This window comes from Gavialis gangeticus, unplaced genomic scaffold (genome assembly GCF_001723915.1).
Source record: "Gavialis gangeticus isolate Ggan-Ray unplaced genomic scaffold, GavGan_comp1, whole genome shotgun sequence".
Lineage (NCBI taxonomy): Eukaryota > Metazoa > Chordata > Crocodylia > Gavialidae > Gavialis > Gavialis gangeticus.
The window spans coordinates 20,899,237-20,911,441 of record NW_017729025.1 but is presented as its reverse complement, the minus strand read 5'-3'; the positions used below and the strand labels follow the sequence as shown (position 1 = coordinate 20,911,441).

The 12,205-nt window shown below is 43.5% G+C and overlaps 1 protein-coding gene across 1 annotated transcript in view; it reads left to right on the top strand.

The window, feature by feature from the left end:
* LOC109298409 (inverted formin-2-like) overlaps positions 1 to 9,503 on the top strand; it is a 53,967-nt gene extending 44,464 nt beyond the window's left edge. Inside the window, exons 2-5 of the mRNA XM_019518488.1 lie at positions 4,553 to 4,961; positions 6,315 to 6,430; positions 7,033 to 7,192; positions 9,466 to 9,503. Of these exons, the coding sequence (XP_019374033.1) occupies positions 4,568 to 4,961; positions 6,315 to 6,430; positions 7,033 to 7,192; positions 9,466 to 9,503 (708 nt within the window). The 5' untranslated portion in view covers positions 4,553 to 4,567. The remainder of the gene's footprint in view (positions 1 to 4,552; positions 4,962 to 6,314; positions 6,431 to 7,032; positions 7,193 to 9,465) is intronic.
* The last annotated feature ends 2,702 nt before the right edge of the window (positions 9,504 to 12,205 follow it).

Genomic DNA, 12,205 nt, shown 5'->3' with positions numbered 1-12,205 from the left:
AGGAGACCTTTGAGGAATTCCTGCTGAGGCATCCGGGAGTCCAGGAAGCGAGGAAGGAGGATCCCATGGTGCAGCACCATCCAGATCTGGATTGTGCTATGTGAGGGGATCCTCCTTCCTTACTAGGATGGATCCTGTTCCAGCAGAGTCCTCTGGTGGCAAAACTGGTGTGTGACAGGCTTGGGAACAGCTTGAAGGGAGGAAATAAAAGCACATGAATTGTGGGCCCTGGGTAATTGCTGCTGGTTGGCTAGCTTCTTTAAATTTGACACTTCTTCTAACTGCCTTGTTCACCGGGGGTCCGTACTACAGAGCAGTGGAATAGGAGCACATTGCAAGCTCATTCCTGTGCCCATTGTGACTAGATTCCCTGTTGCTATACAGCAGTTAGGGTTGCATTGTCCCCTCTGCCTTGTGAGCAGATGAGTGCCCAATGGGCTGGAGCAGTGCAGAAGTAGGAAATTCATTTTGTATCGTCCTCCACCCTTCTCTGTAGAAGCCCCTCTTGGGATGGTACAGTGAACTGAGGCTCTGTGCTTGATGGGAAGGCCCTAAGGAGCTGCAACAAAGGAGCTTTTCTTCACATCTGCCTATCCTTCACCCCCATTTTATGGCCTTGGCAGCCCTAATTTCTTCTTTCCATGTTGGAATCTTCTGTTCAGCATAGGAGAGGTTCCCTGAGAGTACAGTGCTTATAGCATCGAAAGAGAGTCCCTTCCAGTACCGCAAGTGAGGGGACTGGGAGATGTCCCAGGTGGCCAGATGAAGAGCCAGAAGCCGTCACCAAAGTTCAGAGCCTCTGGGTGGAAAGTGCTAGCCTCTGTGATCACAACGCAGCTGCTGACTTTAGGCACTGGTTCCCTGCCCCGTCACACATGCCACTTTAAACTTCCATTGCCGGTTATGACCAGCGTCTACCAAGTCCAACAGAGGGAAGCCATTAAGCAAGCACTTGCTGCAGGAGACAATCCTGCCCTCTCTCCAGAAACACCAGACAAACTTCATGAAGGCTGGCCTTAGCATCTGCAGTTCTTCATATACTTTCGCTGATTATTTTGATTTGAAAAGTGCTGCTAAAACATATCAGAAGGGCATAACCTCTTTAACCTAACTGGATAGGAGTCTGTTGCTGAGGGCCTTATGTCAGATGAAACACTCACAGTCAAGAGTGAATTTATCCTGGTCTGACATTGGTGTGTGGGGAGTCAGTGCCTCTCCCTTTCCCTCCCTTGCTGCCTACAGAATGCCTGCTACTAATACCCTCCTGGAGATGGCCTTTGAAAGAAGAGACCCAATAATTGGTATTATAATATCATCTCCTGTGAGGTACAACCCATTGTACACTCACATCTAGCAGGCAAGCACTACACTGTTCAAGTGACATCTGATTAAGAGAAGCAGAGGAAGAGATTAAGAGCATGTTACAAACTTAACTTCCACATAAGTCAAAAGAAACAAAGGAAAAAGCAAGCACTATAATGGGATGCTTTTATGAACAGGGTGTGATCAGACCTATTTTTGGAGTCATATTCTGAACATTGAGACATAGCAAGATTTTTAAAAAGCAGTTAGAGGGGAACTCTCATAGAGGCAACATTCATATTTGTAAGGGAAACAGAACCAGAAAGTGCTACCAAAAACATTTTAAAAGCTAATTTACATTCTGCCATTCAGCAATGCATAGATAGTGAGATGGGTTTGTCAGGACTGATCCTACACTGAGCAGGGGAGGCTAGACTAGCTGGCCTCCTGACAGCCTGTCCAGCTTTGCTTTTCTGTGATTTTGTGCTGTTTATTTTGTGTACTTAATTTAGCTCAGACTAAGCAAACAGGCTTGCCATTTTCCCACTAGCAGGAGAGCACAAAAACAGGATTATGGATTGTGGGCTTTGCAAAACTCTCTGGGGATTACAAATTATTCCATGCTTCCCACAAATGCATAATTTGAACATCCATCCTCTGCTAGGACCAGTATCAGCTGAGTGCAGGGGAGGTGGGAAAAGCCATAAAGGAAGCAGCTGCAGCTTCTGAGTCCTGGGGCAGGAGTTTGGCTCCCAATACAGACTACAGACCAACCTGGGGGTTGCTCTAAACTTAAAGCACTGATGCAGCAGCAGCAGCAGCAGCCAGGAGACTATCAGGCAGAAGTTGTCAGTGCACAGCACATTGAACCACAACCCTGCTAGCCCCAGCATGCCACCTGTGTCTACTTTATACTTTTCCAGGTATTCTTCCTGCAGTAGGAGAATCCCCTGCTGGCTCTTTAAAACAGCTCTGGTCACCTACTGCCTAACAGGACTGTAGCAGGTCAGGATTGAGCTTCCCTCTCTCTTTCTCCACTTCTCACCACACAGCAAAGTTGTTCAGAAGAAGCAGAGTCACAATTGCTTACCCAGAGGAGCAGCGTCCCCCTGCCCCCTTCCTAGCCTGTTGGTAGCTAGAGCCAGTGCCCTGTGCAAGGTGCATGCACCATGTTTAACTTTATTTACTCAGACTGCAGCTACTGAACCACACCTGGCTCTTCACCTCAACACTTCCTCAGGAAACGTTATCAAAGTGCTTGGGGTTTTGTATGGCATGTACTGGGTACGTTTTAAATAAGTCCCTGCAGAAATTTAGCAAACCTCAAAGGCGGACCACACTTCAAGCATTTTCCTTTGTTGGACTGGGCACATTATGGAGTGTGCTGTAGCTTTCCACTTTGGGTCAGATTTGCCACAGTTCACTGAGAGATGTAGATGGGGACTGGGGTGGTGTGGGCGCCAAGGAGTCCAGTTGACAGCTCAGAGGTTGCAAGCTCATAGGTCGTAGCAGAAGCGCTTATGGCACAGCCACGTCAGATTCAGACAAATCTGAAAATTCTGCTAAATACCTTGTCACAAGGACATGGAAAAGGAGGGATATGGATGTGGTTGTGGTTCTTTGGTTAACACTGACTGCATGTGTGGCCCCAGCTACCCAGAGCGAAGTGTCACTATATTACATGTTCCTGTCTCTCCACTCTGCTCCTCTCCCACTAGTGTCCAGAGCAGAGACAAACTTTCAGACTTCTGCTGCTTCAAAGAAGGGGCAATAGCTTCATGACTCTAGTGCCTCGTTTCTCATCCTGACTCAGTGGGCTGCAATGTGTGCATTAAGGAAAAGCCACAGGGGGAATGTTTAAATGGACATGCAACACCCCTTCTCCACCCCATACATGTGGAATGACCATTTAATAGAGAGTAAAACACACTTAATAGCCAGCGCCACGTTGCACAGCCAAGTCCACAGCTGAAACAAAAACCCAGTGGGAGCCTGGTCAAAATGTTCCCCTAATGGTTTAAATGATAAAAAATTGACAAATACAAATTCTGGCAAGAAGTTTCTCTGTGGTGGGGGGAGAAGAAACAGGTTTTTACTGGAAATCTTTTGATCACAAGGCCCTCCCCCACAATTTCCATTTGCAGCCAACATTTTCAGGATTTGAAATCTCAGCCAAAAACGAATAAAATACAGTTTCAGGAAAAGGGAAGGGAAGAACATTTTTCCTGCTACTTCCATATACCGCCACCAAGAGCAAACCCTAATTTAGATTTTGTAAGGTAAGGAGCTCTGGACTAGAGGAAAATACCAAACACCTGCAGCTATGGCACTTTCAACACTATCCTTTTCACTGTGGGCAAACTGGACAATGGCTAGGGATTGATGTGTTGATGTAAATTTATTAGACTGTGTCTGCAGCCTTTGATGCACTAATGGCTAAAGCTAATGGTTTAACTCTGAGGTGTCAAACATATGGCCCAAGGGCCAGATCCAGCCTGCAAAGTCCCGCCATTCAGCTCCCAGTGCTGCCCTTGGGTCTGGTCAGACCGACATGGGGTACAATGCGTGCCCATGGTACAGGGCCAGTCTGCAGGCTGGATTGGGCCCACGGACCCCCTCCCCCTCCCCTTCCCTCTCCCACTCCCCCAGTATACCAGATCCCATGGCCATTCCAGCAGGTCTGGGACCCACTTTGTGTGCAGTACAGATCCTGGACTGGCCAGAACAGGAGCTGCATGTGGCGTGGTCCAGCCGAAGCAACAGCTGCACTGCACACGATAGCTACCCTAGCCACATTGTGCCAGTGCTCTGGAGCACACACAACCCATGGAGCCCACTGTGGCAAGTCCAGTACCCATGCTGTAAGCAAGCACCATGTGCAGCATAGGTCGTGGACTGGCTGGAGCATCCCCTGCTCACATCAGTCACAGAGCTGCTGGGGCTGCTGCTATATGTGCTGCAGTCTGGCCAGGGCAGCCACTGCATTTGACCAAGTATAACACCCCTGGTTTAACTAGTGGTTAAAATTCTGGATAAATTGCAGTGATCAGTCAAAATATGGGTGGATTAAATGAAGTGGTATGTTTATTCCATAGCTGGAGAGATATTCTTCCATGGGTCAGTGTATCTGCTTCCAGCCTGACTCAGGAATAAAGACCTTCAGTGTCTCAGGTTTACATCTCTGATGGCCATGAGAAGTGCCCGGGCGTTAAAAGAGTTGTTCTCACCTGATCTTTTCTTTCCCTTTAAGGAGAGATTATTCACAATGTCTTTCAAAAAAGAAGGTGCCCACAAGAAATGGGCTGCCTTGAAGGAGAAGCTTGGGCCCCAGGAGAGCGACCAGACAGAGGCCAACCTGGAAAATGCAGAGCCAGAGCTGTGCATTCGCCTCCTCCAAATCCCTTCTGTGGTGAACTACTCTGGGCTCAAGAAGCGGCTGGAGAGCAGCGATGACAGCTGGATGGTCCAGTTCCTGGAGCTGTGTGGCCTCGATCTGCTCCTAGAAGCCCTGGACAGGCTGTCTGGGCGAGGAGTGTCCAAGATTTCTGATGCCTTGCTTCAGCTCACCTGCATTAATTGTGTACGAGCAGTAATGAATTCCCAAAGGGGAATTGAATACATTGTGGACAATGAAGGCTACATCAGAAAACTCTCTCAAGGTAAGAACAGTCACCCTTCCTTTCAAGCCACATATACTAGACAGCAGAAATCTTCTTAATAAGGCTTCCTGCTGCTTAGCTATTTGCTCTACTCTGAACATATTTCACCGACTACAGTTTCCTTTGAATTAATTGTATACTTCTGCAATCTTTTAAATACGTAGGGGCTCTAGCATATGCTCGCACACGTATATTAGATGTTATTTGGATGCCTGTTGATGCAAAACAGATTATTTTTCTCACAAAGAACCCCTTCTTTATAATAGCAGCAGTCCTTCCAGCTTCTGGAGCAGAGGCAGGGGGGAGGAAAAAAAAAATCAGACCAATTTCCACATACAAGTCTTTTGTGTTAGCTAAAGTTTAGAGACAGTCTGTCTTGGCATAACATGGGCCCTTCTGGTTCATTTAGTCTCACCCCTCACCTTGTAAACAGATGTTTGATGCTCACTCTTTTCTTATGCCACAGAATAAGGAGTCGAGTTACTCAATGAAGCCTTGACAGTTATAACCAATATAAAGGAAGGCAATTCCCCTTTTTCCTAAACTCAGAAAAACTGGGTTTTGTACTTAGCCTGGTGACAGACTCCCCCAGTTCCTCAGTCCATTCCCATCCATAAAACAAAGATGATAATTCATTTTTCTACTTTTTGTCTGTCTTTATATAAATTGTAAACTCTTCAGGACAGCACTTATTTGTACAAAGCTAACCACAGTGAAGCTAACCTCAGTAGAGATCTATGTCACTTTAATCAAGCCATAGTCATTAATTTACATCCATTTAAAACCCACATGTTATTTTTAGCTTGTTTGTCCTGATTCTCAAGTTTGAAGGGAAGCTTCCTTTTTCTCCTTTCCAAAAATGTATTTTGCCCAGATACAGTATATACAATTGGGAATTTCTACCCTGTTTAGCAATGCAGACTTTCTTCAACAGCAAACACAATTAAGACATCCTGAGCAATTCCTAGTAGGACACACAGAGAGGGAAACGGGGAACACAGAAATTCAGGAGGGGTGATTAAAGCAATTGGGTTACTTGACATGCATTTTGGGCCCATCTAAATGAAAAATAGAACTGTATTCAGGCAAAAAGAAAAAAACAACCCCAAAACAAAACAAGAAACTCACAAAAAATGAGTATTTTGTCTGCCATTCAAGAAACTAAACAATTTCTGCAAATTTGAAATAAAAATGCATAAATCAAGCGTCGAGATTTTTCACTGAGCAGGATATGCTAATATTTGCAAGCTCACATGGAGTCATAAGCACATAGCTGGGATGGATGAAAGGTTCTGGACAGGGAGGATCTTTCAGGGCATTACGCACCAATATCCATGCTGTCTTGTTCTGCAGCACTAGACACATCGAACGTCATGGTGAAAAAGCAGGTGTTTGAACTGCTAGCTGCACTCTGCATGTACTGTTCCAGTGGCCATGCTCTGGCTTTGGATGCTCTGGACCATTACAAGGTAAGTGCAGAAGTAGAGTTATCATCCATAACAGTTCCCCATGCGGTAGTTCTGTTGTCAGCCCACAAATCAGATCCATGGGCAGTTCTCTCCCATGCAGGCTTGGGGGTCAGTTTACATCATACTGCTGATGAGCAGGAAGTCAACTATTAATTTTATAGAAGGTTTGGCTTGGTCAGAAAAAAAAAAAAAGAAACCTCCCTTCCACATCAGCAGAAATCTGAGCAGCTGCTCAGTGACTCAGCTACAGGCAGCCGGCTGTCAATCTCAGACCTCTGTGGTTGGCCTAACTCAAGGACAAGGGCACTATTTCTCTGGGTCTCTCAGCCTGTAAAAATCAGGCTTGGGAACTATATTAGGGAGAGGCCATGTATCTCAACGAAGGTCCAAGCAAGATGTCCTCCAGTGCTCGAGAGAAGATCCCAGTTACTTCCACTGCTGATTAGATGCTTGTTCCATGATTAAAAGTCCCTCCTTTCCCCCACATCTTTTCCCTCCACTGATGAGGATTTAAGATGCAGAAGTTGTTTTAGAATCTGGTCTTAAAGGAAGATGTTTCTGAACGTGAAAGTCTGCAGTAACCCTTGTGTCCTTCTTAACAGAACGTGAAGAACCAGCAGTATCGGTTCAGTGTCATAATGAATGAGCTCTCAACCACAGATAACGTACCTTACATGGCAACACTGCTAAGTGTCATCAATGCGATAATACTGGCGACAGAAGACCTAAGAGTCAGGGTGCAAATCAGAAATGAGTTTATTGGTAAGAAAGTTGCACAGACCCCATTCTCTCCATGGGAATTAGCCTCTTGAATCCAAAGCATTTTGTTGCATGCTTTCAACCAGGGTGGATTTGATTTAAACCAAATAGGTTTAAATCATTATTTAAATCACTGGGCAGGAAGCCTTGCTTTAATCATTGTTTTCTACAAGAAGTGCATTCTTGTCATTTGATATTCTTTATTCATTTAACTTTTTGAAACTTTGCACTTTTAGAGAGCGGTAAGGGCTTGTTCTGTGTATACAAGCTTGCAGAGAGACAATAGGGCTGGTGGGTGGGTAAATCAGGTCTGTTATCTCTCATTTCCGTATATTGCTGTTAACAAGGATGTTATCTCTAGAGACGACAAACTGCCTATGCCTAAAGAAGGGTGTTTGTGCTTGCAAAGAACATATTTTCCAACTATTTAGCTGATCTAAGAAAAGATATCACATCTGCCCAAAGAACCTCGTCTGCCTATGATCTCTGGAGACAAATCCACAGTTTGAGAACTGAAACTGAGCATCGCAGAGATGCTTAATGGGATCTTCTAGACTGAGCACTGAGTCCCATTGGGTAGAGTGGTTTTCTTTAGTCTTTACTAATCTATAGAGGAGCCTCTAGGAACCCCATGAGATTGGGCCCCTAACATAGTCCATGGCCTGTTGTGACCTACTTCTAAAACTTCTAAAAATGCCATGAATATATGGTCTCAAATAATATATAACTAGAAGTTATAATCCCTATTCTATGATGATATCTTTAAGCTTTAACATATCTTAAAACTCTCTCTGTATAAATTTATTATTTTTAAAAGCATCTTAACAAAAAAATCTGATTTAAATTTTAAAAAACATTTTTTTTTTAAATCATTGATTTTTATCTACCCTGTTTTCAACACGAGTAAGTACACCATAGTTTCTTGTATACCACATGTCCTCAAATAAGACGCACCTTGCTGTAGAAAGGCAGAAGGAAGAAAAGATTTTTTTCCTGGAATATTGGCTGCATCATGGCTGCTCAGCCAAAAGCTGCTGCCAATTCAGCAGTGGCTGTGAGAGGGTTAAACCTTTAGCCTTTGGCTGAGTAGCAAGGGATGAACAAGTGACCCTGAAAATTGGATTTCATTTTTGCTGCATGCAGCCGGAATGAAGCACAGCCCTAGCAGCTGTTCTAGCTTCCCCATACTTCTTCTCTAGCAGGGTAATCGGCTTCCTCACTAAAGACATGTGCCTCAGTTTGGAGGAAATGTTGCATGTGATATGTAAGCAAATACAGTATTTAGAATAGTTTAAAAAATAAAAGTATACAAATTGCATCACATCAAGCATCATGTATTAATAACTAGTCCAACCCAGCACCAACTTACTGACCTCCAACTCAACTCTTCTTTTATCACTGATAAACATCCTGTAGTAGATTGTTGTAAGCCTTGCTCCTTCCTTTCACATCAGTTCAATCTTTTCCCTTTGTATCCTAACAGAACTCCCACTTAAGTTATCCTGCATATTGTAACCCATGTTCCAGGAGCTATTTTAATCAACCCTTTTCTATAGCATGCCAACCTTCATTCCAGCTCTGGAGCAGCCAACTTCAGTACTGGAGCAGTTCTGTTCACAGTTCATGGGAGCCATGCTTTCTTTTGCCAGGATTGACTCAGTTTGGCCCTTTTAGTATAGCACACAATTTAAAAACAACACAGCTTATCCTAATTGCTTGAACAGGAGAAATACAATATCCAATGAGACAGATATACAGATGTTCTGTTTTAAGAGACTCCATGTGCAGTTTAAATGTATTTATGCTCTTAAACAGCATTGTAAACTAAGCTCCTGAAATACGTGGCTCAAAGGGATTTTCCAGATGCACAAATAATTGCAAGATCAAGGCCCACAAGTTCCTCAGTTAACATTCTTTCTTTGTAGTCACTGAACCTGCAAAGACTTAAAGCACATGCTTAACTTTTCCTACTCCTCATTGAAGACTATGTCATTATGGACAGTAGGTAAAGTTAAACTTGTGCTTAAGTGTTTGCAGAATTGGGATCTTAGCTTTCCATACAGTATTGTCCATAATCAGTAGAGATTTCAACAGTAGAATTAAGTCATCATGATGATAATAAATACCCACACCTCCAATAGCAATCAAATTATTTGCATTTATGAAAGGACAGAGGGGGGAGGAAAGAGTTGCATAGAAAATCATTCCCTAATGCCATCACAAGTGCCTACATTCTAGTAGGTCATAATGCAAGATATGTTTTCTCCCCCTGGCAGGTCTGCAGTTGTTGGATATGTTGAACAAACTAAGGTAAGGTTTTTTTCTATTCAAATTTCGCTGTAAAAGGAAGTTTACTTTGATATAACTATAGAAACTCAGCAAGTGTTTGAGCAATTCCTTTTATTCGTATACAGTAAACAAGTTTGGTTAGAATGGGTTGAGTGAAAAGGATAATAAAGCATCTCTTAAAAATGGAGCCAAAGAGATTTTAAGCCATCCTGGCTTAACACACCATTTACCAGATTTTAAGAGGAAAAATATTGCCACATCCACAAAGACCCCAACACTAATAGGAGCAGTGGCCATGATTAATTCTTGCAAGCAGTTTTTAAACTCAGACCAATCAGACCTTTGTGAACCAATGTGCTGTTGGCTTGGTGAGTCCACATCTCAGACTGAGCCTATATCATAAGAACATAAGAAGCACAATACAGGAGCAAGCAAATGGTCCATCTAGCCCAGTACCCCATCTCAGGTAGTGGCAGGAATTGATGCTTTAGAGGGAGAGTACTGAACAGAGTATAGCTAAAGTAGTCTATACCCTACAGTGGTGTTGAGCAGCCTGGCATTTTTAAGGCCTGTTTGCCACTGCTGCTGCTTGTCCCAGAAACATCTGTCTAAGGCCCCTGATAGACATGACATCATGCAGTTCAATTCTTACACATTTAATGTGGAACTTCTTTATAATTGGTTTGTATTGCATGTGTGGCATGAACATGCTGGCACAGAAGCCTGACTTAAGGAGGGCCTCCCTGATCCCAAACTCCCAAAGCCTATGTGCAACCCAGCTGCATGTGTGCCCTTTGCATATGTTGATATGAGGGGAAAACAAGACCAGAGAATGGCTCCACGTTGGGTTTCCCTGCATCAGCAAGCGTAAAGACAGACCAGGCAGCCCAATATCAGGAACTGTTTTGCTGCCTAGTGTGCCTTTAAAGGTCCAAGCACAGGGAACCCAGCATCAGGGGGTGACTCCCTCTCACCAGCAAATAGAAAGGACTTCCTGGGAACCAGGAACTAGTCTCCCGTAGCTATGCTTCCCATAGCTCCCTTTGAAGGTCCAGGCATGGGAAGCCTAGGCCCATGCACCAGCAGCTATGCAATTGGGACCTAACTAATTTAATCCCAGTCACCAAAATCATGCATCCTGCCCTGCATGGCCAGCATAGTTTTTGCGATCCAGGATAACATTTGTTAGATCCCAATTGTGTGATTATATTAATGTCTGTCAGGGGCACTTATTGATCAAGCGCATCTGGACATACCTGTTCACACAGTTTGTTCATTTAGAAGGCTGTTTTGTGAGAAAGCCATTGAAGATTCAGAATGAATATATAAAAAAATATATATCCTTATAATTGGAATCTCTATCACAGCCCTTTAACAATTAGAATATAAATGATGTTTCCATTAATCTCTGCTAAGGAGAGGAGTGTTTCTGTGCTGCAAGTTCTTAAAAGGTTTCACAGAATAGTAGTCTTCTTTTAGGATTTTTAACAAAATGTTCAACAACTTGGAAGGAACTTCACTTGACTTCTGAGATTTGAATGTCCTTTTTTTGTCTTGAGCCACATAGCAGGGGGGAAAAAACGGAAATATGAAATTGTCCGCCGGTTTTTTTTTTTTTTTTTTTTTTTTTTTTTTTTAATTATTATGCCCCCTTACAAAACTCAGACTGAGCCAGATTCTGGCATACTGATTTACTTTGGAGTTTACTGCAGAGGAAGATAGTGCTCAGTGTGAGAATGTATGGGTGGGATTTGTTCCTCTATGAATAATGGAAAGGCAAATAATTCCAGCAGTGATCATCAGCCAAGTCGAGGGGGGTGGTAAAAAGACACCAGTCATTACAGGCAGAGAAGTGTTACTGAAAAATGGTTATAGACTCTCTCCAATTAAAACAAATGTTCTGGCATGGCAGAGACATAGAAGAGGATGACCTGCTTATCCAGTGTGAAACATTTGAGGAGGCCAAGACAGAAGATGACGAGGAATTGTTAAAGATAAGTGATGGGATTGACATGAACAATCACCACGAGGTCTTTACATCTCTGTTCAATAAAGTAAGTAGGCCCTCACTTTTGGGATAAAGGTTCTGCAGTGATAACACCAGTATCCATCACTCCACACAAGAAATGGGTGCTGGCCTCACGTATGAAAGAATTAATAGGAGTTGCCTTGTATTTTAGGTGAGCAGCTCTCCAGCCTCTGTCCAGCTGCTGTCCATTCTTCAGAGCCTTTTGTATCTGGAATCTTCTCATCACTCCAGCCTGCTGCTGTGGGAATCCTTGGTTACCTTAGCAAACAGGGCCATTTTGCTTGCAAATGATGGTAAGCCTATTTTGATTGACTGGTATCCCAAGCCTTGCTCTCCATTCCTTAAGTCTTTTTCACACATACATAAGTTACTTCAGGTCTGGAACCCATCAAGATTAAACAGAACTCAGAGTGAAAATAAATGTGCATCTTCATGGAAGTCTTGGGTCTACTGAAATCAATGGGCCTTTCGCCATCTGCTTCAGTGGGGCCAGGACTTTGTTTCTTATCTCTGTAAACTAACTCCAAAAATTGTTCTCCTCCAACCATGAAAGCCTTTCTGCAAATTGCAGTCAATTTTGGATCTGGCTTTCAGTCTGGATCTTGATCATATAATGAGTTCGTTAGGGAAAAATCTCACTGTAAAACAGATCTGCAGACTTCAGCAGTGTAAGTGAAGAAGCAAGGGGGATAGACACA